Below are 24316 nucleotides of genomic sequence, written 5' to 3' on the forward strand. Positions count from 1 at the left end.
TACTCCAGGATCCTCTTAAGTATTGAACATAGACGCGTGCGCACACATACTCACATATACACTGGCACGCGTACCCGTAAAAATGTTGGTAAATATTTAATAAATTACAAACTAATAATCGCTTTTTTATTTTTTTTACTTAATGTATAATATTTTAAAAAATATGATAATGCATTATTTTAATTAACACATCGTGTTTTTATTAAGAATTAATTCTTAAATGTCTGTGACATTTATTTTTATGCACTTTTTAAAATGTATTTGACTTTCGTTGTTTTAATAATATTAAGATTAAAAAAAAACTACAGGCACCATGTGGTATCCATCTTCAAAGAAAATTTTGAGCAGCAAGATGGTAAGCGGTGATTCCCGCGCCACTTTCAGCACATCCTCTCATCATTTGGGATGCTCCCCTCTGTTAGTGCCTAATGTCATCAAGCAATCAAGTTGCCTAACATACAAAACATATTGTTATTTTTTTTAAATATTAATTTTCAAGGTAAGCAAAGCGACCGGAATCGGAATAAGGAATTAAATCTGGATTAAGATAAACAAATTTACTCGACCATCGCATTGCATAACTTCTTACAAATTAACGATTGACTCTGAAAACCTAAGTAGACCTGAATGGGAAAAAGGGTAATGAAAATAGACGGGATCAATTGGAATCGATTGTGAAATTCATGGATCTTAATTTGACGTCGCGAGCAAAAAAAGTTACGTTCGAAGCGTTGACGAGTTTTATGGCTTTATGTTATCAATCCGGCTCTCCTCATGACCTGTAGAACAGACTGTACCCAGAACGGATGCGGGGACGGATCGGTGTCACGTGAACCCTCCGGATATACCAGCTTCCTAGTCTTGCTCACCTACTTTATCGCCATTTCGTTTCATCGGAAATGTTCGGAAATCGGCTGCGGCAATGACAGCGAGAAAACCTGAGTACCAAAAAGTGCATTCTTTTTGTGTGTCAGTATTTTGATATTAATTAAAAATTAAATTTTTTAATTAACCCATTTCTTCCCAAGCGGACACTTTACTATCGATTGATTTTTTGTCCAGAGAAAAGTTTCCAGCTCAAAATGTAACAAAACTATCATTCTCGAAGCAAAAAACCTTGAGCTTTTAGAATCCGAGATCATTTTTTTCAAAATTTTCAATGGGAAATTAAATATGGCGGCCTAAAAATTGACAAAAATTTTGGAAAGTACATTATTTTATTGCTACAACTCATTATCTAAAATGTCATCTGCTTAACTTGAAAATGGGTGTATAACATTATTTTGGGATCAGTGATAATAACGTGATGTATCCAAATATTTTAAATACATTTTGCATCTGCCATCTTGGAAAATCTCACATAAAATGTTTAGATACCTCACATTATCATCACTGATTCTAAAATAATGTTATGCATCCATTAACTCCGTAAAATTAAGAAGTAATAAAGCAATAAAATTAAAGAAACAAAATTAACGAAGTAATAAATCAATCTATAATATATTCTTTAATACTAAAATTAAGAAATTTAATAAAAAATAGTAATATGATTTATGAGAGATTTAAGATACATTTTCTTTTTAGCTTTTGCGCTACATCATAATCTGTGGAGAGAAATTTCGTTATATTTTATCACAAAATTTCTTACAAATTTTATCATGTGTGATGATAAGCTTGGGGCTTAACAATTTAATAAATATTAGATATGAATAGACATCGGATTAAATGCACAATCAAAATGCTAAAATATGCATGCAAATATGTATGAAAAAAGGCCAAAATATGCACAAAATATACATTATAAAAAAAACAACTTAGTTTGAGATTTATATTTTATTGGTTTAACATCAAATTAAATTAACACAAATTAAATTATCTCTTTAAATTGAACAAAAATATTTAGAAAATCAACGAACTTTAAGAATCTGAAAGTAAATAAAACATTTGTAATTAATTAATTATATAATAATTCTTATGACAATATATTATAATATACTTTTCTTTACTTAATATAGAACTTTCTAAACTTAATATAGAACTCTCGCAAGTCGTCATATCGATCGGCGTATTTTACACGCCCATTTCAAATTTTTATATATATTTGTAAAAATTTAACGTTTTTCACTTAAAGTGCAAAAATATGCACTTTAAGTGAAAAAAATATTATTATATGCAAAATATTACGAACAGCTCATTATATGCATTTTACATATCCAAATATGCAAATGCATATAATCTGATATCTAGATATAAATAACTACTAAATTAAAAAAAGTGTGTAGTAAATATTAACATCCTATTTATTCCCATAGAGCATAAAAAGATTGCAGCAAATATTGTAGAAATAGTATATTACAAGTATATTACAACTCTGCAATAATAATAAAATGTCCGCTTTTAGAAATATTGCCATGCAACTTTGCAGCAATATTACAATGTAATATTTTAGTATTTTTGATGTTTTTATTCCGATAATATTTATGATGATACATTAACATATTTTTGCATATATAATTTCTAGGAATATCCCACCAAACACCAAGTTACATGTAACGTACCTGTTAGTTGTAATTTCCCACTCAACAATGTAATTGTAATATAACACACGTGTTATATTGCAATTACATTGTTGAGTGGGAAATTACAACTAACAAGCACGTTACATGTAACTTTGTGTTTGCTGGGATCATACGTCCTTGTTACGTTCAGCGGACTTCACAATTTTCCTTCATCAAAGATCAAATAAGAGTAGAAAAGAAATTCCGTTTCAACGGTTTCTGATAATTTTTTCGTGTACCTAGGATTAGCCTGCTAGAAACGTGATGATAAATTTGGATGGACAAAACGATTAAGTCGATAAGTTCGGCTCCTTCTGAATACCGAATCTACAAACAATAAATTCTGACAATAGAAAGACAAACTTACGTTCAAAGCAAAGTTCACGTTGCTTTCACAAGAAAGGAGTAATAAAGAATCTAAACATTAGTAAAAATAAATGATCGTTTTCTCCATCTGCAAATCATACTGTAGTACGTCTAGGACAACAAAAAATTTATTATCTTTTTAAATTTGAAGGGAAGATACACTAACGCGATAGGTCGGATTCCTTCGATAAAATTAAAGGAATGTGGGTGGAGACAGAGAGACTTTCGACAGATTACTCAACGTATGATTTGTCAAAAAGAATAACGATTCCTCCAAAGGAAATCTAGGATTCACCCACCGCATAATTCTGTAAAGAATCCTACCAAGTATAACCTTTAAACCACCTACATCAGGATCCTCCCTCTGTAAGATCATATATATATTGTTGCGCGCGTCGCCCGATACATCCCTGAAGCGCCAGTCAGCTGACGGACCGATCGATATTTTCGATCGGCCGGTTGCCGGGAAAGATTTGTTATAAAATAATTGAATTAAACGGCTGGTTGCCGGGAAATATTTGTAAATAAGATTTGAAGACAGTTTAGCGTCGGACTCCTGCCGAGGAGGACGTGTCACGCGCTTATCTAGTTTGGGCTTGTTCGATAATAAAGTTATTGAAATACTTATTACGGTTTGGTTTTCCTTCGGCGCGAGTGTGTGTGAGTGTGTCCGTGTGTTCCTACAGTGACTCGACGCAACAATATATATATATATGAGTCATTTCACGGAATCCGCATATGAAATTTGAGATCATAGTCACCGATTTCGTTTAAACTACAGAAAAATATTCGTCAAGATGAGTTAAAACAACCTGAATTTTTTTTAGATTTTTAAACCCACGGGATTAGTGGAGGTGCTGCTGTTATTTTTTTAACATGTCGCGTTTCGACAACTTTGAAGTAAATTTTCACAAATTTCTTCTTTTCTGTTTTTTTTTTGTCAAACGTGTACATTTTTATGTAAAATTTCCTGTTTTTTCCAATAAAAATATTTTTAATTCTCTCAAAATTAAAGAAAGTATTAAAAATGATGATTTTTGAGAAAAATTCTGTTTTTTTATATCTTCCCCAAAGTTTATTTTAAAATGAATATTTTCATTGGAAAGAGCGGATTTTTTTACATAATATATGTAGTTTATAGCTTTTGCTCTCAATAGTTAGAATCAAAATTAAGTAAATAAACAAATTATATTTACTATTTCTAATTATGTTTTTGTCTTTAATAATGATTTTTTATTAAGTCGTTATACAGCCATCAATTAATTTTTATTTTTATAAAGTTCAAAGATGATAAAATTACTTTTGCATGAGCATATCCTACCATGTCATTCAGAGAAATTATTGCGTGATAACTTTGATATTGTTTTAATTGTAGCATATCATGGCTCTAAAAATATTTTTGTTTGCTTTGCTTACGACTTGAATCCAAATTGAAAGGATGGAAACATTTTTTTAGTTTCTTTTTGTGAGCACTTTGATGCCATTTCAAGACGAAAGTGATGCAAAAAAGTTATAAAAAGTTATGCTCTTTATATCGATACACTTTAACGATTCTTACGTGAAGCACTCGGCACATTTGATGGCAGCATGCTCTTGTTTATTTATTTAATTTTGGTTTTAACCATTGAGAGCAAAAGCTATAAACTACATATATTATGTAAAAAAATCCGTTTTTTCCAATGAAAATATTCATTTTAAAATAAACTTTGGGGAAAATATAAAAAAACAGAATTTTTCTAAAAAATCATCATTTTTAATGCTTTCTTTAATTTTGAGGGAATTGGAAATATTTTTATTGGAAAGAGCAGGAAATTTTACATAAAAATGTATATGTTTGGAAAAAAACAGAAAAGAAAAAATTGGTGAAAATTTACTTCAAAGCGTTGTCGGAACGCGACATGTCAAAGAAATGAGTAGCGCCCCTACTAATCCCGTGGATTTAAAAATCTAAAAAAATTCAGGTTGTTTTAACTCATTTTGACGAATATTTTTCTGCAGTTTAAACGAAATCGGTGACTATGATCTTAAATTTCATATGCGGATTCCGTGAAATAACTATAAGCAGTAGAGAGAGAGAGAGAGAGAGAGAGAGAGAGAGGAGAGAGAGAGAGAGAGAGAGAGAGAGAGAGAGAGAGAGAGAGAGAGAGAGAGAGAGAGAGAGAGAGAGAGAGAGAGAGAGAGAGAGAGAGATAGAGGAGAGAGAGAGAGAGAAGAGAGAGAGAGAGAGAGAGAGAGAGAGAGAGAGAGAGAGAGAGAGAGAGAGAGAGGAGGGGGGAGAGGGGGGGGGATTGACATTTTTATTAAGCCCTAGCAATGCTTTGGGGCAAAGTAGGATACGTGTTTTCCATATATTAGGAGCAAATAACATAAACAAACTTATAACTAATAAACACAGGAAAGAAAAACTAATAACTGGATAACTGTAGAGAAAGATAACAAAACTATAACAGAAAGATAGCATAACTATACCAGGTCTGTAAATACGAAACCGGAATTTGCTCATAGATGGCGCTAGCTGTCAATGTAGTTACCGTCAAACCGTGTCATTGGCGCCATTTTCTTGTTTTGACATTTGATAAAGACTTTCAACTCACAACAATACAAGTTTCATACAACAGCATAGTTTTTAATAGCGTTGAACATGTTGAATTTTGTGCTTGGAAACTGCAATTTGCGGACAGCATTGATTTTCTGTTACCATTTGAAGAAAACTGCTGCACAATCGCATCGAATGCTTGTCGAAGCTTACGGTGAGCATGCTCTTAATAAATCACAGAGCTTTGAGTAGTTTAAAAAATTCAAAAGTGGCGATTTTGAGAAACGAAGAACGTGGAAGACCACCGAAAAAGTTTGAAGACAGCGAATTGCAAGCATTGTTGGACGAGGATGACGTTCAAACGCAACAACCACTCGCAGATCAATTAAATGTGACACGAGAAGCTGTCTCCATACGTTTGAAAGCCATGGAAAAGATTCAGAAGATGGAAAATCATCACACACAGCAAAACCGGTCTAGGACACGATTGAGGCGTTTGGTTGGGAAATACTTTCGCATGCGGCTTACTCACCAGACTTGGCCCAATCTGATTATTACTTATTTGCATTGATGGGACACGCACTTGCTGAGCAGCGCTTCACATCTGACGAAAATGTACAAAATGGCTCGACGACTGGTTTGCCTCAAAAGAAGAACAGTTTTTTTGGCGTGGCACCCACAAATTGTCAGAGAGAGATAGGAAAAATGTATAGCTAAAGATGGGCAATACTTCGAATAAAATATTTTTTATCATTTTGATACAATAAACGTGTTTTTTATACAAAAATTCCGGTTTCATATTTACATACCTAGTATAACAGAACTAAACTGAAACTAAAATATAAATGAGATATCACAAGTCTATATAAGTCTTCACAAATAATATAAAATATAAACTATATAAATTAAATATATAAAAATAATGTTATATAATATAATCGCTCGGTAACAATGCATAGCAGCAAATTGCAACTAGGATACCCATACAGCATAAAGCTCCGATTAAGCTCCCAAGGAGTTCATTTTGCTGAGCTCCCGAGGAGCTTACAAAATTCGACAAAACAAGCTCCCAGGGAGTTGGTTTTGCTGAGTTTCCGAGAACCTTACAAAATTTGACAAAACAAGCTCCCAGGGAGTTCGTTTTGCTGAGTTTCCGAGAACCTTACAAAATTCGACAAAACAAGCTCCCAGGGAGTTCATTTTGCTGAACTCCCGAGAAGTTTACAAAATTCGACAAAACAAGCTCCCAGGAAGTTTATTTTGCTGAGTTTTCAAGAAGTTTACCAAATTCGACAAAACAAACTCCCAGAGATGGAACATATCGGGTAAATTAATGTACTGCATGTATAGTTATATAGCCGCGAGTAGTTCGCAAGATCGCCACTACGCGAAGGCACGGCGCTCCTCCTTCTCGTGAGAAAATTTACTCCAAAAGGCTTATAAAAGAAAACCATCACTCACGGCTTACCTAGTAGTTAGTACTTCACTAGCAGCAAAGTGTAGTATATATATTGTTTTTGTTACGAAGAGAGTTCGTGGGCCTTCGCAACTCAGAGAGAGCTTCCAAAAATTGAGAAAATATAAAAATAAAATTTTTTCCGGCAGCTTCTATGTCCGCTTTTGAGAGCTCCTTGAGAGCTTTATTTAAGCTTGCAGGGAGTTCAGAAATAATGTTTTAAGAACTCCCTGCAAGCTTCAAAATAATTCCCGTGAAGCTTCTATATAAGCTCCCTGATAGCTTCATCTAAGCTCTCAGGGAGCTCCCAAAAGCGGACATAAGAGCTCCCGGGAAGCTTATATAGAAATTTCCCGAGAATTATTTTGAAGCTCGCAGGGAGCTCTTAAAACATAATTTCTGAACTTCTTGCAAGCTTAGATGAAACTCTCAGGAAGCTTGTATAAAAGCTTTCCGGGAATTACTTTGAAGCTCGCAGGGAGCTCTTAAAAGCGGACATAGCAGCTCATAGGGAGCTCCGTGCGAATTTTTTGGAAACTTAAATGAAGCTTATGAAAAATTTTGTGAGCTCTTCGGGAGCTCCCCATGCTGTGTGGGTAACCACACGGTTTATAATAACATATCAAGAAAACTAACACTAATGCACACAAACTCGTGCAATGAAGCAGTAATAGAGAGCTTCACCAATAATGTAACTAAAAGCAGCAAAAGGCTATAGCATGCAGCAAAAATGATGAACTAAAAGTAATAAGATATAACATGCAGCAAAAGTAACACAGTACTCAATTAAAGTGCTAAAAATAAAATAAAAATTAAAAGCATACACACTACTAAGTTTGACTGACGCCCCCATCACGTTCTATAGCAAAAAGGTGAGAGAATAACATATTTTTAAAAGTGAGAAGATAGAGTTTGATGTTATTGATACACCTGAGTTAATGTGCTGGTAATAAGTGCCAGAAATACATGGCTGATAAGACAAAAGAATTTCTGTAAGCCGCGGTAGAGTGTAAAGGAATGTGAAAAGTAGGATTAGAAAATCTCGAAGAACATCTAATTGACTCGTCGTAAACAATTCAGAGAGATAAGAAGGGAGGAAGGGAGGGAGGGAGAGAGGAAAAAGAGAGAGAGAGAGAGAGAGAGAGGAAGAAATAGAGGGGGGGATAGAGGCATGGACAATAGATCAACAAGCAACCAAGTCGCGGATTCATTAACACTTTGTAGATAACCGTTCTATGTTCGCTAAAAAACGCGCACGTGTGCGCACACACACACAGCATCTTTTTTTTTTTTTTAAGTAATTTTGTTTGGATTATAGGTACACACTGAAAGTTAGTATATTTTTATTGATTTCGTCAATTTTCTACTGGTTGTAATTCAGAGAGTATTTATTATCCCTATTAAAACAGTACGTAATTTCACTCTAAGCGATAGTGACAATACGGCCACTCAAAATGGACTGACGTCCCACTTTTTATAAGAATAAATGTTTTGGTCGATAAGTGATCTTTTTATTCGACTGCAGTGAAGGTTTCACTTTTTTTGTAGCAAATCGTTTACTGAATTAAAAATCATAAAAGTATTATAGTCAAATTAGACTAAAGAAGGATCAAACTTCGGAAAAATTCCCACTTGGCTGGATTTTTGCATATAGTGAGATACTGCTAATTTTAAACAATTTTTTAAAAGTCCCCATCGATACCATGTAAGGAAAATTGTTTACATGGGTGGAAAGGGGTGAAAAACTTTTTCACAAATATCTCGCAAAATATTGATATTTGCAAAAATAATTCAGATATAATTTGTAGCTTATGAAATTTGCTATAAAAAAGCTTGAACTTGTTTTCTTCCTAGGACTACCTTTTTTCGAGCAAAATGGTTTACAAAGTTACACGATCGAATTTCATTGATAAAATGCACTCCTTTCCATACCACCGCTGAGGTAGAGTACCGGGAGCGTTTTTTAGACGACCTTAAATATAAGATTGGATTTACCAATAAGGCCAGCCTAAGATTGAAGTATACTCCAAAAATAACTTTTACCATAAGGGTTCTTGCACAATGCCAGGCAACAGGTAATAGAAATAAGAAATCTGAACTGTGATTGGTTTTCTGTTCCTATTGTCTGTTACATCGTGTTATGTGGAATCCAGAAAGTACATTTGATGGCATTTTTGTTACATATATTAATTATATTCGGAACCATTTTGGTTCTAATGTAATTATTGTATTTGACGGTTATAATGATAATAGTAAGAATACAAAAGCTATGGAACAACGATGTCAATCTGCTAAAACATCTATAGAAATCTTGTTTGATGCTTCAATGACAGTTCCAATAAGCCAAGAAAAATTTCTGTCCAATAAAAACAATAAAAGTAGGTTTATTTCAATGCTGTGTGAAAAATTTAAAACTGCTAACGCTGCATCAGCGTGAAACAAGCTCAAGACAATGCTGACGTTCTGATTATTAATACTGCACTAGAACAGTGCCATGCAAATAAAATAATTGTTGTAGGCGAAGACATCGATTTATTAATACTATTAGTTGCTCGAATTTCAGCTGATAAAGAAATTTATTTTCTGAAGCCAGGAAAAGGGCAAAGTCAAAAAAAAAAAAAAAAAATTCTTCAAACAGCTTTGATGCATTCACAAAAAGTAAAAAGCATATTTTATTTCTACATGCAATGACTAGGTGCGATACAACGTCTGCATTATTTAATAAGGGCAAAGGAAAAGCTTTAAAGTTACTTGAACAATGAAGCGATCTGATTAATTGCGTAGAGATATTCAAAATACCAAAATGTCCTCCACAAGAGATTTTTAACAGTGGAATATACGCTTTATTTTAGCAATGTATGGTGCTCCATGTAACAAAGTATTAATTGATCATTTCAGATATTTTTCCTTTGTAAAATCTACAAGATTTAATAAGGCTGTAAAATTATTAACATTTCCTCCAGCATCTAGTGCTGCACAACAACATTTATACTGGGTGTAATATCAAGTATAAAAATGGCTTGGAAATGAACTTAATCCCGAAGACTGGGGATGGATCACTATAAATGAAATCTTGGAACCGATTCAAACTCTTTTGCCTTCTGCTCCAGATATACTCTTAAATATTATTTTCTGCAATTATTCTAAAGATTGCGGCTTTAACTGCAGTTGTAGAAAAGTTGGTTTGCGTTGCTCAGCTGTATGCGGTAATTGCCATGATCAATCTTGCACAAATCACGCTGAAGATATCACCGAAGACATATATCCAATAAACTTAGCTATGGCAGCTGTGGAAGAAATGGAAGAAATGAAAGAAATGGAAGAAATGGAAGAAACAGACACAGAAATCATAGAGTTTGAGGAGATTTCAGAAATAGATAAAACCGAAAAATAATTTAATAACAAAATAAACAGAACAAAAAAATGTGGATTAGGCCTATAAGGGATATCATATAATTAAAAAACACGACCGGTATTCTACCTCAGCGGTGGTGTAGAAAGGAGTGCATTTTATCAATGAAATACGATCGTGTAACTTTGTAAACTATTTTGCTCGAGAAAAGGTAGTCCTACGAAAAAAACAAATTAAACCTTTTTTATAGCAAATTTCATAAGCTACAAATTATATCTAAATTTTTGCAAAAAAATCAATATTTTGCGAGATATTCGTGAAAAACTGTTTTTCACCCGCTTTCAACCTTTGTAAAAAATTTTCCTTACATCGACGGGGATTTTTGAGAGGTTGTTTAAAATAGCAATATCTTACTGTATGCAAAAATCCAGCCAGGTGGAAATTCTTCCGAAGTTGAATGCCAATTTGACTGGGCTATTACATGGCTATTCTCTTCCGCATCGGGCAGAAAGCTAATTATTGAAATAATAAAGATTTTAAAAAGGGCACTTTGTCTGACAGATTAGTTGGGTTCGTTGGAGAGTCAAGGGGTTACACCAATCTAGACGGTCAAAAAACAGGCCTAACTTTGATATTTTATTCTTGCTAAATGGGTAGTGGGAATTAAATGAAATTTTGTGTAATTATTGAGAGAGAGACTTATGTTTCGATAATATAAAAAAATTTTTTTATTAAACAATGGTGACGGAAAGCAGAAATATGGCCGCCGACACACATTGAGGTTTGGAAAAACGCATTTTGCGGTGACCACTGTCCTGTCTAAACGATCCATCTGAAACAAAAAAACAAAATGATGTTTTTAAGCTAACAGTAGTGGTTTGTCGGTGACAATCGCCGATTGTCGATTTTATCGTTTGTTACAAAATGGCGATGAGTTAAAGTTAAAATTTAAAAATAACGTAAAATTTTCGTCCTTTTCATTTTTTTAAAGTTTTAATGAAGATCGATTAAAAAAAAATAGATCGTCACCAACAAAAGAATGTTTTTGAGAGTATTGTGTAAAAATTTGAAAACGATCCATCGATTAGTTTTTGAAATCTCGTGGTCACCGCCTTTGAAAACCATGTTTCGAGAAAAACGCGTTTAAAGTTTCAAGTTTAGTTCTATTATTATTAACAGCTGAATTTTGCACTTTACCTCTAGTCTGCAATTCCGGGGCCATATGAGATTCCTTCCATCAATAGCAGCAGCGCTCTATGAAGACCTCTGTTGACGGCGAGCAATCCTTCCTTCGCGCGTCGCCTTCTGCGCTCGTACTTCGGCCACATCGATGCGCGCTCAGTCTTGATTTTCGCAATATGCAGCACAATTCTTTTATTATCATTAATAAATATGCGACAGCACCTTCATTAAATGTGCATGCAGCAATATTGGCAGCAATTTGCACAACGTCTGCACCGCTGTGCTGCACTTTTGGCGCTATGCGCCAAATCAGATTGTTCAAACTTTCTTTAACGTTTTGCGTAAATCTACCGACGTAAATCTCTCCAGTAAATTATCACTAGAAAGTTGTTTAAATATTGGACGAATGGCTTTAATCACATCATCATCCAGGCGATTTATGTTGATATTGCTCCAAATCGAGCACTCGAACGCTCGATCCCGTTTTACTCAACTCTTTGTAATTCCGGCATTTTTGCAGATATCAGCATAAAAATTTCAGGATATATTCTCGAAACTTGAAGCTTCAAGAAAATGTAATAAAAAAAATTGATCTTTTTTACCCGCTAGGTTGGTGTAACCCTTTAAGTATCTCATTGATAATAAGTCAGAACCTCTTAAATCATTCCTATAATACATTACAATGCACAAATATTGAAGCATGCAATATTACACATTCCATGTTTCAATATTTGTACATCATAATTTAGGAATAATTGAGGAATAATTTGAGCCTTTTCTGCACAATTATATTTCTAAATGTTTTAAACATGTTACAACTGAAATATTTTTCTCAATTATTGCACAATTTATTTTTAAATTTAATTTTGCAAATGTGCTGTTAAGATGATTCGCCATATCGCTATTGTTATACCAACATATCATTTCAAGATTTAATTGCGCAAATATTTATTAATGTTTTATAAAAGGTTAATGTTTCTACGTCTATTTTCTCAACTATGGCCTCATAATGACGGATTATAAATCTTTTACAATTCTTTTGTCATACAATTTTAAAAATCTTTTTCTATCGAAGTTGTTATTACAGTGCGTGAAATCCCTGTAATACGGAATACACGTCTAGCCCATGAAGTGTGTAATCCACTACATCTATAAATATACTACATGTCTAATATGCTACACGTGTAATCTACAAAATGTGTAATACACTACTACACGTGTGTAATGCATTAAACGTGTAATGCCACTAGCAATCCATGAAATTTGAGATAGCGAGACTTATCATATAAATTATTTCCATAAATATTGTTTAAAATTTAATAGATTTATTGTATCACTTTTTAATCACATTGGATGTACGGCCATGAACAATGTACAAATTTCATGCACGTAATTTTTAAATAAATGATTTTTTCCATTATTTTACATTATATATTTTTTTAATGTGTAATTATACTTTACAAATTATTTTCCTGTAATCCCGCTGTCATATTACAGGCTTTTATCCTGTAATCTCGGCAATATATTAATGATAATATATTACAGGCTAGATATTACAGATAAGATATTACAAGTTATTTTCCTGTAATCCGAACGTGTAGTGCGAAAATATTACAAAATATTACAATACTTCATTCTTTAATTTGTATCCTGTAATATAATTTTTTGTAATCCGCTATAGTTTCTTTCCGTAAGGGCAGAAATCAAATACTTAGAAACAAATCTCGGGAAATGTCAAAGCGCTGATTTTTTCAAATTTTTTATAATTATTTTACATGTCAAAGTATAAAGAAATCTATTCTTGTTTTTAACACAAATTAATTTTTTCACTTTTTAATTCGTAAAATTTTTTGTAAGTAAGTGATTTTTATACATGTTTAAAGTTTAAAGCATATTATATTTTTAAAGAATAATTTTACTCGGTTTTTGAAATAAAGGATAACAGATTTAGACAGATTTCTTCTACTTTGATATGTAAAATAACTGTAAGAAATTTGAAAAAATTGAGTTTAATGTTCTCCGAAGTTTACTTGTTAGATGACTATATAATAGGAACAAATTATTTAAAACCAAAAAATGTAAGGTTAAAAATATTTTTGTTACATTTGCATCAAAAATGGTCCTATTCGTGTATCTATTGTGCATCTATTAAATGTTTGTACATGCAATAAATATTTGCTTAATTACTCGAAGTCTTTCGACACAGATGTTTTTTTTACCCAGCAAACACAGAACATAGCAGCAACATTGCGGCAATGTTATAACATTGTAGCAACTTCACAGCAATAATACAACATGTTCTGTGTTTGATGGGTAAATAATGCTTTGTTCTTATTGAACGATACATCTGTGTCAAAATACTTCAAGTAACTAGGCAAAAATATTTATTGCATGTACAAACATTTAACGTTAACAACCATCTGTATTTTTAAAAAAATATATAATAGATTAGTGCTCTAGAAAAATTTTACTTTTGAATTTTTATCTTATCATTTTGGACGAATTCTAAACCCCCGAATTGCTGCATGTGATTGATACAGTTAAAACTTATGAAGAGAGAAGTATGTATGTAGGAAGATTCAAACAAGATCAGTTGGCATCTATAGGAGAATCCATAAGGTATAAGATTTTGCAAAAGAGAAGAAAGAAGAAATTAGAAGTGTGAGAGAAAAAAATGTGAGTATAGGAAGAGGAAATGAGAGAAAGGGTTGGAGGGATAGGGAGATAAATAAATGTCAACTTGATGATGATATACTGTTGCGATCTTGGTATGACCCCCTTTCTTTTCCTTCTGTCCCTTCCTTTCTCTCTCTCTCTCTCTCTCTCTCTCTCTCTCTCTCTCCCTCTCTCTTTCTCCAGCATATCGATAGATAACATCCCACAATGTTGATGGCGGAGAGTGTAAGGGCGTGCAGTAACATGCATTACGGGCGGGGGGCAAAAGAAAAAGGGGGAACCTCCGGATTTTCTTCCTGCACAATAATTTCAGTTACTGCCAGCTGATGTGGCGTGTACAGAAGATCTGAGACTGGATTGATCACTCACTGATTATACAATATCTCACAAGTGACACTTGCGCTCTCAACGCCGAGAGTCACTCTTCTCTCTCTCTTTGTAATATCTGCGTCGTGTATCGTAAGTCAGTATACCCACGGCAGGCAAACACGAACGATCGCGATTCGTTGCACCTCAAGAGCGTCTCTCTTGAGCTTGATGCTTCTCCGGGGAATAGTTGGAATTTTACAGTGGATAGATCGACTTTGATTTTGAGATTACGATTAAGTCATTTGTTATAAAAAACTGAAGTCAATTTATTTGGACAATTAAAATTTCCTCGATTACCGAAGATTTTCAATCATCGAGATCATGTGGACGATACTCTGGCAATAAGCGCGAAACTATATTACAATCAAAAGTGCTCAAGAAGTGTAGTGTGTAAAAACCAATCAGACTCATTCCGCCAGTCGACGTTGAAGTGACACCGAGCTGTTATCTCCTAGGCTGGTGACTTCCACATGAGATTTCCTTGCCGGATTTAGTAAGGTTTGTAGACTGCTTGAGAATCATAATAAAGATGTTGATCTTAAGTTGAAATAAACGGCAAATTCATCGCATAATTTGCAAATAATTAACAGCAAGTAGATTGATTTATAATACGTTATTCTTTAATCTTATATAGAAATCAAATTTTATAGAAGAAATATGTGTATGTGTGTGAAGAAATAAGAATAATGATTTGTTAAGCTACCTTAATATAATTCAAGTAGTTTAACGGAACTGATACATTAAATTATTGTATTAATTTATATTAGACGTTAATTATGCTTGGTCCAGATTAAGATTTAAATCTGACTTTGATGTCACGTGGTTTAAGCTATTTGATCGTCAAGTATAACATTTCAAAGATACTTACTTTATGAAACTGGAAATTATCAAGCGATAACACATGTACATAATTACTCACTTATTTATTGTATCTGTACTTCCTGAAAAAGGAAGAATTTCTAATGTTCCAAATAGACAGAAAATTAGCAAAACTTTAATTTTCCGTTAAAACGAAATTTATGACAAGTAACAAACGGTTTTGATGCATCGGTTTGCAACGACACGTGGAACGACACATCCTCGGCTAATTAGAATATAGCTGTTTTTTATGAGCGTGGAAGAGGAAGAGGGAATCGAGATGGGTGGCGATAGGAAGGGAGGAGCAAGGAAACACGTACCATCGCAATATTTATTATATGGACCCCCTGCCGGACATTCGTATTTAACGGGCCGCTTCAATAGCTATCGTCTATAGTATATTTACCTTTTCTTCTACACATCTCAGACAATATCTTGCTATTTTTCTTGCAAGATTCTTCACAATTCATGATTCAATGAAATTCTTGCTTGATTCAAATCTGATTGATTGAAATTGAATTAAATAAAGTCTTAGTTAAATAAGATGCAGCTAATTAATTTTATTATTTTTTTTTACAAACTTTATGGAGGTATATATCAATAAAAATAAGGGTAATGTGAGACAGCGCGGAAATCAAAACGCGAATAAAATAAAAAGTTTTTAATTTTAACGCAATATGACAAATTTTGATTTAAGAGCATCAAAACAAACGCTTGATATATAAAAAATAACAACACAATGCTTAACATATAACAACTGTACACGTTTCGACTTATTTTAAAGTCATTTTCAATAGTATATAAAAAAAATGTAAATTAACGAAGCAGCAATTAATCCTGTTTTGGCCTTTATGGAGGTATTTAGGGAGATATTGAAATAAATTAAATGAAAATAAAATCTTTATTTTAATAACACACAAAAATAAAATATATCTTTTATATAGAGTATTTTAAATAAAAAAAAATTTTTTAACTCTGACGTTGGACTTTACATATAAGCTTATAAATATAATAATAAGATCAGAATAAAAAATGAATTAAAAATAACAAAAAATTAATAACTAAACATATCTTAAATTACTTTAAAAATAATTATTAATTACAAAACCAAAACAATTATAATTAATTTTGTCTTTAATTATATTATTCTTTCAATCTTTGAAATTTTTTAATTATTCAAGTGAAATTTTAGCTCTTCAAAAAATAGTGGCATTGAAAATTATTATTCTTTGATGCAAATCTCACATAATAAACAAATACTAATTGCTATAACAATGGCTATATATGTGGGTCTTATTTAATAAGAATGTTACTTCTAAACAGGTAAACTGATTAAAGAAAAAATGATATATTTACATCTCCAATAAAACTGTATGTGATATCCACGTTAATGCTACGAATCTGTGGATGCGATCATAGATTCGACGTAGAAACCACGTAAAAATTTTACGAATTTTAGAAACATTCTCGTAATATAAACGTATTTTCTAAATGTTTTAGAGTAAAACATCACCCCAAAAGAAAGGAATTTCACTTTAAGCGATAGTGAAAATATTTCCATTTGAAATGGAGTGACATCTCATTTTCTATAAGAATCAATTTTTTGCTCAATAAGATTTTTTTATTCGATTGGAGTAAACATTCCACTTTTCTTGTAGCAAATTGTTCACTCAATTGAAATGAGTAAATCATAAAAGTATTATGTGGCTGTTCTCTTCCACATCGGGCAGGTAGCTAATTATTGCTTGTCTTAATTATGCTGCGAGTGGTCTTTATGTAGCGCGTTGGGTGCACCTTACTCCCGACAGAGTTACGCCGTCTATCAATGGCGCCATGAATTAACTGGTGGACGAGCGCGCGACTTTTCTCAAAATATCCATGTAAATTCCCTATAAATATTTCTTAAGAGATATATCCACAGAAAATCTAATAGATATTTCAAAGATTCGATGCAATGATAAAAAAAGAGCATTGCATCCACTTGGATAACTCGGGAAAAACTTGCATCCACGTAATCCATGTAAATCAGGTGAATTCCATGTGGATGTCACGTAACATTTTTATTGGGGATATTTGTTATTTTTTACAGTTAGGAAGTTGAACATTACACACACACACACACACACACACACACACACACACACACACACACACACACACACACACACACACACACACACACACACACAGTTATTACAATATGTTATAATTAAAAATGCAAAATGGATGCTTAAATCAATGTGAAATAGAAAATGCAAAAAGGTTAGAACTTTTCCACTTAAAAATACAAAATGTAAAATTTTGCTACATATTTATAATAAGAAATTTTTTTTTTAATGGTTGTTCAACCTTTTGGAACACGAAATAATATGTGTGTTACCTTTTTTTAAACTAAAAACACATTTTTTAATTTAAAAAAATTTTAATTTTTATTTATTTTACATTTGGTATTTGGGTCTAAGAGTATTTGTCCGTTAATTCCGAATCTGCAATTACAATTTTACAATTTGTAATGGTTAATTTATATTAAAATTTGTAGTTAAAATTTAAAAATTTATAACAGTTAATTTAATATGGCGACTAAAAGTACGGACAACTTATGTATTATATAAAATATCCTATAGCAAATAATTTCGCTAAGCCATAATATATTGAAACTGTGTTCGAAGTAGTCAGAGGTTTTTGAGATCGAAATCGCTGATTGCGAATTTAAAATCAAAATATATAATAAAAAATAACTTTTTTTCTCAGTCGATCAACTGGCTAGTTTTTTATTCGTGACAAATTACATAAATTACGACGTTTCGATCCTACTTTTTTTGTCCTTATCAAGTAAAATGAGAGAGCGGATTTACACAATAAACATCAGGAAAAAAAAAGTAAGCACATGATTCTGTTCCAACAGAGTCAATTCTCTGGTGCTGAAATTAATAATGCAAAAATCATATGATGTACAATATTCAGAATGTGTTTTATCTCATGGTGTTTCCTTTGTTATTTTCAATTATTACAAATTGCTTGCATTTTGTTTGTATGGATACTCTTTGAAGACAAGATATTACAATACGTCTATATATTACCGATGTCAACGTTACATTGAAAGTTATAGAGAAACTGACAGTTACCAAAACATTAAAAACGTTAAAAACAGATCAAAGCTAACGTTTTAAGCCGAGTTTATAATACTTTCATAAATATCGCTCAATCCGCCTGTCTTTTTGTAAGTTTATTACATGAAAATCCTTTTTTATAAAAAACATTCAGCAATCTCTGTTTTTTACGATTCTTTTCAAAATGTAAAATTTTAGGTGTTAACCAATTAAAATCATGATTAAATTCAGTTCGGTGTTTACTAATCACTGAGTGATTGCTCGTATGTTTTTTAATATTAATAACAATGCTCTTTAATTCTGGTCTTTAGGTGGCGTTTAGTTTGTCCTATATATTTCACTTCATAGTCTATACATTCTATGCAGTATATTAGCTCTTTTTTCATTATCGATGTCGTCTTTCTCTCTCTTTACCAATCGATTTAACTTTTTTGGAATGGTAAAAACTGTATTTAAACCTAGTTTCCCAAGGCTGTGGTTGATACCCTCACTAAAACCTTTAACATATAGCAGAATAATGCATTTCTTGTAGTCAAACTTATCTTTTTCACTTTTTCTCTGTTTATTGTCAAGCTCGTTAATTTCTGTGATTTTTTGTGACAAATTTTTGAATTAGTTAATACGGGAATCCGTTATTTACTAATGTCAATAAGGGGATGCTAAACTGCTCGTCAAACTTGATCGAGGTCGATAATGTAGAGTCATTTAGGCACGTCATTAACAAAATTTTGTATGTATTTCTTTTATAGATTTAGAAATCCTTTTCCAGAATTAAAGTTTATATATTCCGCACATTGTTATCGTCTATACTTTAATTGTGGCGAAGGATTTTGGAACAAATTATACAATTCTGTCGATAAAACAGATAAAATTTTCTTAAACACAGAAAACTTTTTTTCTAAAGTTCCTAGGCTCATTCTAAAGCACAGTATTGTTCTTTGCTGAAATGCTAAGTGCGCCTCATGCTTATTTTATACGTACAAAGTCTAAAACTTTTATACGCAGCAAATGTTTTTACGAGTCGACTACAGAAGTCGATAACAAAACTATAATTTTCTAACTTTTTTCGTTTTTCGTATGAAATTGATCGCAGCGCACCGCGTTACTATTTGTACTTTAATTTTGGAGAAGGATTTTCAATTCCATGCAATCAATAAAAAGATTTTGGTATCCGAAAAATTAGTGATAAAACAAAGCAGTTTAGTATCCTCTTAACCATTTTCAAATTACTATTATGAAATTTTTTGTCCAAAAGTAAAATTGCACGGTCTACTAAGTTAGTTATTGTATTAATTTTATATCTAAATGGATGGCTTGAATAGAAATTTACATATCTACCCGGGAAAGTGGCTTTACGATGCCAATTAGTAATAAGCTTGTTATTTTTATGCAAAACCAAGGTATCAAGGAATGCAATACAACCATTAGTTTCAAGTTTATGTGTAAACTTTAAATGAGGGTGGTAACCGTTAAAAATCTTTAACACATGTTCCACTTTTGTTTTCGGTAAAATGGTGAGAACATCATCCACATATTTGCAATACATTCCAACTTTACATTGTAATTATCTAAGGCATTCAGTCTCTAAATCATCCATCACGATATTTGCTAAAACCAGAGAGAAGGGGCGATTTCATAGGGGTACTGAAGACCTGTTCGTAAAATTATCCTTTAAAGTTGAAACTCGTTGAATTCAAAACTAATTCCATGGCAAGCAAAAATTGAGACAATTTTAATTTCGTGAAAATTTTCCCCATCGTTTTTTTATTGGTTGTGTAATCAATTCTTTGGGGATATTAGTAAATAATGACGTAATGTCTAATGATACCAGGATCTCGTCAGATTCAAAAGTCGACTAAGAAAAAGAGTTATTTTTAATAATTTATCATTACTGGCGACTATAAGATTTCTATTATCTTGGTTTAATATATTTGACCTAGAAGATGATGGTGGATTATAGCGACGGATTTTTTAAGCACATAACGGAGACATATGGATATAATACATATTATAAAATCAATGAAGGCATGAATCAACGTAAGACTCAGGATTTGTAAACTAAACCAACAATTAATTTTTTTGTTACGATGCAAGAGACTGAATATTATGTTTTGAAACTTTAATGAAAGGGGCCTATCGGAATAAGCATGTAAAATCTACCTTTGCAGATATCAAGTTTAAATTCGTGCCATAAGTTCACATCAATGTGATATAAAATTTTCCTAAATAATAACTTGATATCTTTGTTGTTTTAGAAGATATGGAGGGGGAAAGAATGAAGAAAGTCAAATTTCTTAAAAACGGCTCGACCGATTTAAATGAAAATAGTATATGTTATGAATATTAATAAGATAATTTTCCTAAAACATTAAAAAAGTTTTTTGACAAAAAAATAGGGATTAAAAAATTTTTTGGAGATTATTTTTCTAATTTACACCAACTATATTTAACATAAATATTTTTCAAAATATTATCTATAACATATTGTTACGCCCGCGCTGCCGGACGCCTGGTACTGAGGAGGCCGTGTGTCGTTCCTTGACGACGGGTTGCTGTTTTAAAAACAAGTGCCCTAGCGATTTGACTCCGAGCTGTTAAACTGTTCGAACGTATTTCTCTGTACTACCGTGTTACATTAAAGAGTTGTTAAAGTTCTCAGTGGTGTCTCAGTTCTTTTCGGGAGCGTGCGTAACATTCCCAAAATGTTAGCACTTGTTTTTAAAACAGCAACCCGTCGTCAAGGAACGACACACGGTCTCCTCAGTACCGGGCGTCCAGCAGCGCGGGTGTAACAATATAGTTTTGCTCAATTTTTTCAAATGGTGCAATATAGTGAAAAAACAATTACTTTGGTGACGTTGCACCATGGTGTACTACTTTAGACTTTCATGTACTTGGCACACCATATTTAAAAATCCAAAATTTTCTTTAGAGTACTAATATTCTTTCTAATAGTTCTAAAATTCTTTGTAAAAATTTTCAAGAGTTCCGTTGATTAAATATGAAAAAATTGAATTTAAAAATATAGTGCTCTAAATTTACCGAATTGTAAAAATCAATTATTTCTTACAAGTTTTAGCTTGATTTACAATAGTTTTTTAGTTCCTGATTGTTTATATCACTAGTTCTACCGAATTAATTAAGAAAGAGGTTTAAAAATCTGAGGTGCTAATTTTCTGTGGCTCTTACAGTTTTAAGAAAATAAACTTTTATTGCATTTTTTTATAGTTCTCAAAGAGTTCTATCTACCTCAAAGAGTCTCTAACTATTTTGACGCATTTTGCAGAGTTTCGTCAATTAATTAATTTAATTAATTATTCAAGCCGACCCTGGCGCACCATCTACGAGATGTACAGTATGCTGACAGTTTCTATTACTTTTTTTACAATTTTCAACAGTTTTCTCATATTTCCAACTATTTAGGTGCATTTTGCAAAGAGCATCAAAAGAGTAAAGTGTCATATCATAGCAAGCAGATTGATATTTTTTAATAATTTCAACTTGTTTAAAGATAATAAAATGACGGAAATCTTTGCAAAATGCACCGAAATAATTAAAATTATGCGAGAACTGTCAGAAACTGTCGAGAAAGTGATGTGGGACTGTCAGCACCTCTTACATCTTGTAGATATATGCGCCGGCTTAATTAATTAGAAATAATTAATTAATAAAATTCTTTGCAGAATGCATTGAAATAGTTGGAGCTATGCGAGAACTGTTGAAATCTGTCAAAAAAGTGATAGGAAATACCACTCAGCATACCATATGTCTCGTAGATGCCCCAGGATCAGAATTATATAATTAATTAAAATTAATTAATTGAACTCTTCGCAAAATGCGTCAAAATGATCAGGAACTATAGAACTCTTTAAGAAGTATAGAAAAATACAATAAAAGTTTATTTTCTTGAAACTTGAAGTGCCGCGGAAGGTTGACCTCAGATTTTTTAATCTTTTTTTTATTAATTCGGTAAGATTAGTGATATAAACAATCAGGAACTATAAAACTATAACTTGTAAATCAAGCTATAACTTCTAAGAAATAATTGATTTTTACGATTTGGTGCGCTGCGTAAACTTAGAGCACCATAATTTTAAATTTAATTTTTTTATATTTAATCAACGGAATTCTTAAAAATTCTCACGGAAAACTCTAGAACTATTAAAAAAAATACTAGAAGTCTAAAGAAACTTTTGAATTTTTAAATATATACCAAGTCTACGGGAGTCCAAAGTAGTGCACCATGGCGCAGCGTCACCATAGCAATTATATTTTTTTCATAATGTTTTTTCATACTGTGCATCGCTTGAAAAAATTGAGCAAAAATGAATGTTATGAAGGATATTCTAAAGAATATTTATGTTAAATATGGTTGGTATGAATCAAAACGTAATCTCTAAAAAAATTTTTTTTAATTAAAAAAGTTTTTAATCTCTATATTTGTCAAAATAAAAAATTTTTTTTGTAAATTGTCTCATTGGTATTTATAACAAATATTTTTTCATCAAAAAAAATCTGAGTTGTTTTCAAGAAAATTGACTTTTTAAATTTTTCTTTCCTTCTCCATATCTCCTCAAACAATGGAGACATCAAATTATTATTTAGGAAAATTTTATGTCACATTGATTTATCTGCGGGGGCAGATTTTACATGTATATTCCACTAGGCCCTATTTATATTCTACTTCGTCAAATTAGACAAATAAACGAGAGTAAACGTCGTTAAATTTTGGTAATTAAAATAGAAAAATTTTAGGGTTGTTTTGCTCATATAAATTAATCAATTTCTCTTACGTTTTCATCATTTCGATTTACAATTTATTATTTTTAATTTTTAATTTTTGCTGCAGACTTATTTAATAGAAATTCTAACGTACTATACTTGCAGTGTCTAGACCTGTTCTTAAATTTTTCTGTCAGTTTCAATTTAAAAAAATTGTTTTTAATTTAACTCCATATTTGTAATTAGTGACTTCTAAAACTTCTGTACACAGAGTTTTAAGAAATTAGTCTGTAAGGAAAATGCTTCAAAGGGTCAACTATGAGACGTTTTTATATTGAGGTATAAGAAATGAGAACCAAAAACAGTATGTGATTTTCACATTAATGCTACGTGGATCGGCATCGTGAATATTCAGACATCCACTCAAAAACGGTACTAGAATTTATGTGGACGCGATTATAGATTCGACGTAGAAATCACGTAAAACTTTTACGAATTTACGAATTTAGATATATTTTCGTAATATATGTATACGTACTCTCTCAATTTCTTGAAGTAAAACGTCTCTCCAAAAAAATCGAATTTTACTCTAAGCGATAGTGAAATACGGCCACTTGAAATGGAGTGACATCTCACTTCTTATAAGAATGAATTTTCGCTCTATAAGTGATCTCTTTATTTTACTAGTTAAACCATTATTACATAATGCTACTTAAAAAAAAAAACAAATCCATTTAATTGATTAGATAATCTTTTTATTATGCTATAACAAAAAGACTAAAATAATTTAATCTTTCATTAACCTTTTAATCTCATTTTTTGTTAAATCTGTATTAATGACGATGTAACGAGATATTGGTTCTATTTTTTGTATTTTTTTGTATTTTATAAGTTATATATATTTTTCATTTTATTAAAATTTTTTTTGACTTTTTATGCCTTTTTAAAGCTTTTTTAAAATTTTGTTTAATTGAAAAATAAATCAACTTTAATTGTTAGGTTGTATGTCCCAAGTTGATTATTTTTCAATTTGTATTATAATCAGAAGTATCCGCATGTTAAAAAAAATAGCTTATATCGATGACATTAGTAGATATATGATAAATGTCGTACAAATTCAAAGTATCATAA

General features: G+C 31.7%; 2 protein-coding genes across 2 annotated transcripts in view; both read left to right on the forward strand.

The window, feature by feature from the left end:
- Positions 1 to 5680: 5680 nt before the first annotated feature.
- LOC118645201 lies at positions 5681 to 11223 on the forward strand. Its single transcript, XM_036285830.1, has 2 exons — positions 5681 to 5959; positions 9930 to 11223. The coding sequence occupies exons 1-2, from the start codon at positions 5681 to 5683 to the stop codon at positions 10308 to 10310; spliced, it is 660 nt and encodes a 219-aa protein (XP_036141723.1). The 3' UTR covers positions 10311 to 11223.
- Positions 11224 to 14420: 3197 nt separating this feature from the next.
- LOC105836910 (sodium- and chloride-dependent GABA transporter 1) overlaps positions 14421 to 24316 on the forward strand; it is a 365264-nt gene continuing 355368 nt past the window's right edge. Inside the window, exon 1 of the mRNA XM_036285958.1 lies at positions 14421 to 14993. The gene's annotated coding sequence lies outside the window, so the exon portion shown is untranslated. The remainder of the gene's footprint in view (positions 14994 to 24316) is intronic.

Source organism: Monomorium pharaonis, chromosome 4 (genome assembly GCF_013373865.1).
Source record: "Monomorium pharaonis isolate MP-MQ-018 chromosome 4, ASM1337386v2, whole genome shotgun sequence".
Lineage (NCBI taxonomy): Eukaryota > Metazoa > Arthropoda > Insecta > Hymenoptera > Formicidae > Monomorium > Monomorium pharaonis.